This window comes from Gavialis gangeticus, unplaced genomic scaffold (genome assembly GCF_001723915.1).
Source record: "Gavialis gangeticus isolate Ggan-Ray unplaced genomic scaffold, GavGan_comp1, whole genome shotgun sequence".
Taxonomy (NCBI): Eukaryota; Metazoa; Chordata; order Crocodylia; family Gavialidae; genus Gavialis; species Gavialis gangeticus.
This window is the reverse complement of record NW_017729016.1, coordinates 2,674,880-2,675,984: the sequence shown is the minus strand read 5'-3', so window position 1 is coordinate 2,675,984 and position 1,105 is coordinate 2,674,880. Positions and strand designations below refer to the sequence as shown.

At 46.3% G+C, this 1,105-nt stretch overlaps 1 protein-coding gene across 5 annotated transcripts in view; it reads left to right on the top strand.

Annotated features, from left to right (window-relative positions):
• Nucleotides 1-1,105, top strand: part of CACNA1H (calcium voltage-gated channel subunit alpha1 H) — a 605,989-nt gene that overhangs the window by 388,716 nt on the left and 216,168 nt on the right. For all 5 annotated transcript variants that reach the window (XM_019512700.1, XM_019512698.1, XM_019512699.1 and 2 more), the window contains exon 6: nt 672-987. In XM_019512700.1, coding sequence (XP_019368245.1) covers nt 672-987 — 316 coding nt within the window. The remainder of the gene's footprint in view (nt 1-671; nt 988-1,105) is intronic.

Sequence of the window (1,105 nt, the reverse complement as noted above, 5' to 3'; positions counted from 1 at the left end):
TTCCCCTGCTCTTTGCCCTGATCCTGCAAATGATAAGAAATCACAAGCCAGACTATTGGTGTGACCAGGTTATTTGCAGGCTGGGCCCTAGGTATTAGCGCTGTCTTTTCAAATCCATCCGTAAAAAGCTAGGGAAGGAGATGGCATGGTGGGGTCCTAGGTCTTTCCTGGGCTCCGTTTCCCATAGCTTTTCCCATTTGGCCTCTAAACCCTGCAAGCAATACAGCTCCCAGCCTTTCCCCTGAGAAAAAATTGCACAGTTGGCCAGACCTCCCCCCGCAACAAATGCTCTTTGCCGTCAGCCGAAACATCCTCGGGAAGAATAAATCAGTAGCAAAGCTCCTACTGTCTTTGCAGGGAGTGGGATTAAACCAGTATAGGCATCTAGGAACTTGGAAATACTTGGTGAGCATGAGGAGGGATTTTTTTTTTTCATTCTTCATTGTACCTACCCCTGCTCCTTTTCCCCAGTGTATGCCTTCTCCATTCAGAGCAGTTCACTTTAGGTGGCGTTTCTCTACTCCCATGTTGCCCTTATTAGATATGCCCCCCACCCTGGGCTAAATGACACCTTGGGCTCGGATCGAGCAAGGCATCGCCCCTCCTGATATTGAAGCAAAGGGCAAGGAAGGAGACTGATTCTCTCTCCCATTTCTTTTCTTTCCCTCTAGGTCATATAACCTAACTTTCCTGCATCCATATTATCAGCCGGACGACGGAGAGGATAATCCATTCATCTGCTCGTCCCATCGAGATAACGGCATGCAGAAATGCTCCAATATCCCAAACTTGAAGCATCTCAAAGTGGAGTGCACCTTGAGCATGGACCCCTACACCCCAAATTTGTATAACCCAGATTTCAGCAACAGAAATGCCTGCATAAACTGGAACCAATATTACAACGTATGCATGGCAGGGGATGTGAACCCACATAATGGAGCTATTAATTTTGATAATATTGGCTATGCCTGGATAGCTATTTTTCAGGTAGGATTTTCCAACAGTTTTCTTTCCTTGTTGCTTGGAGGGTTTTCAGCAGATGTTTTAGCTGCAAAATGGATTTTGCCTGCAATAGCTTGCAGTCGGTAAATAGAGGGAGTATGTC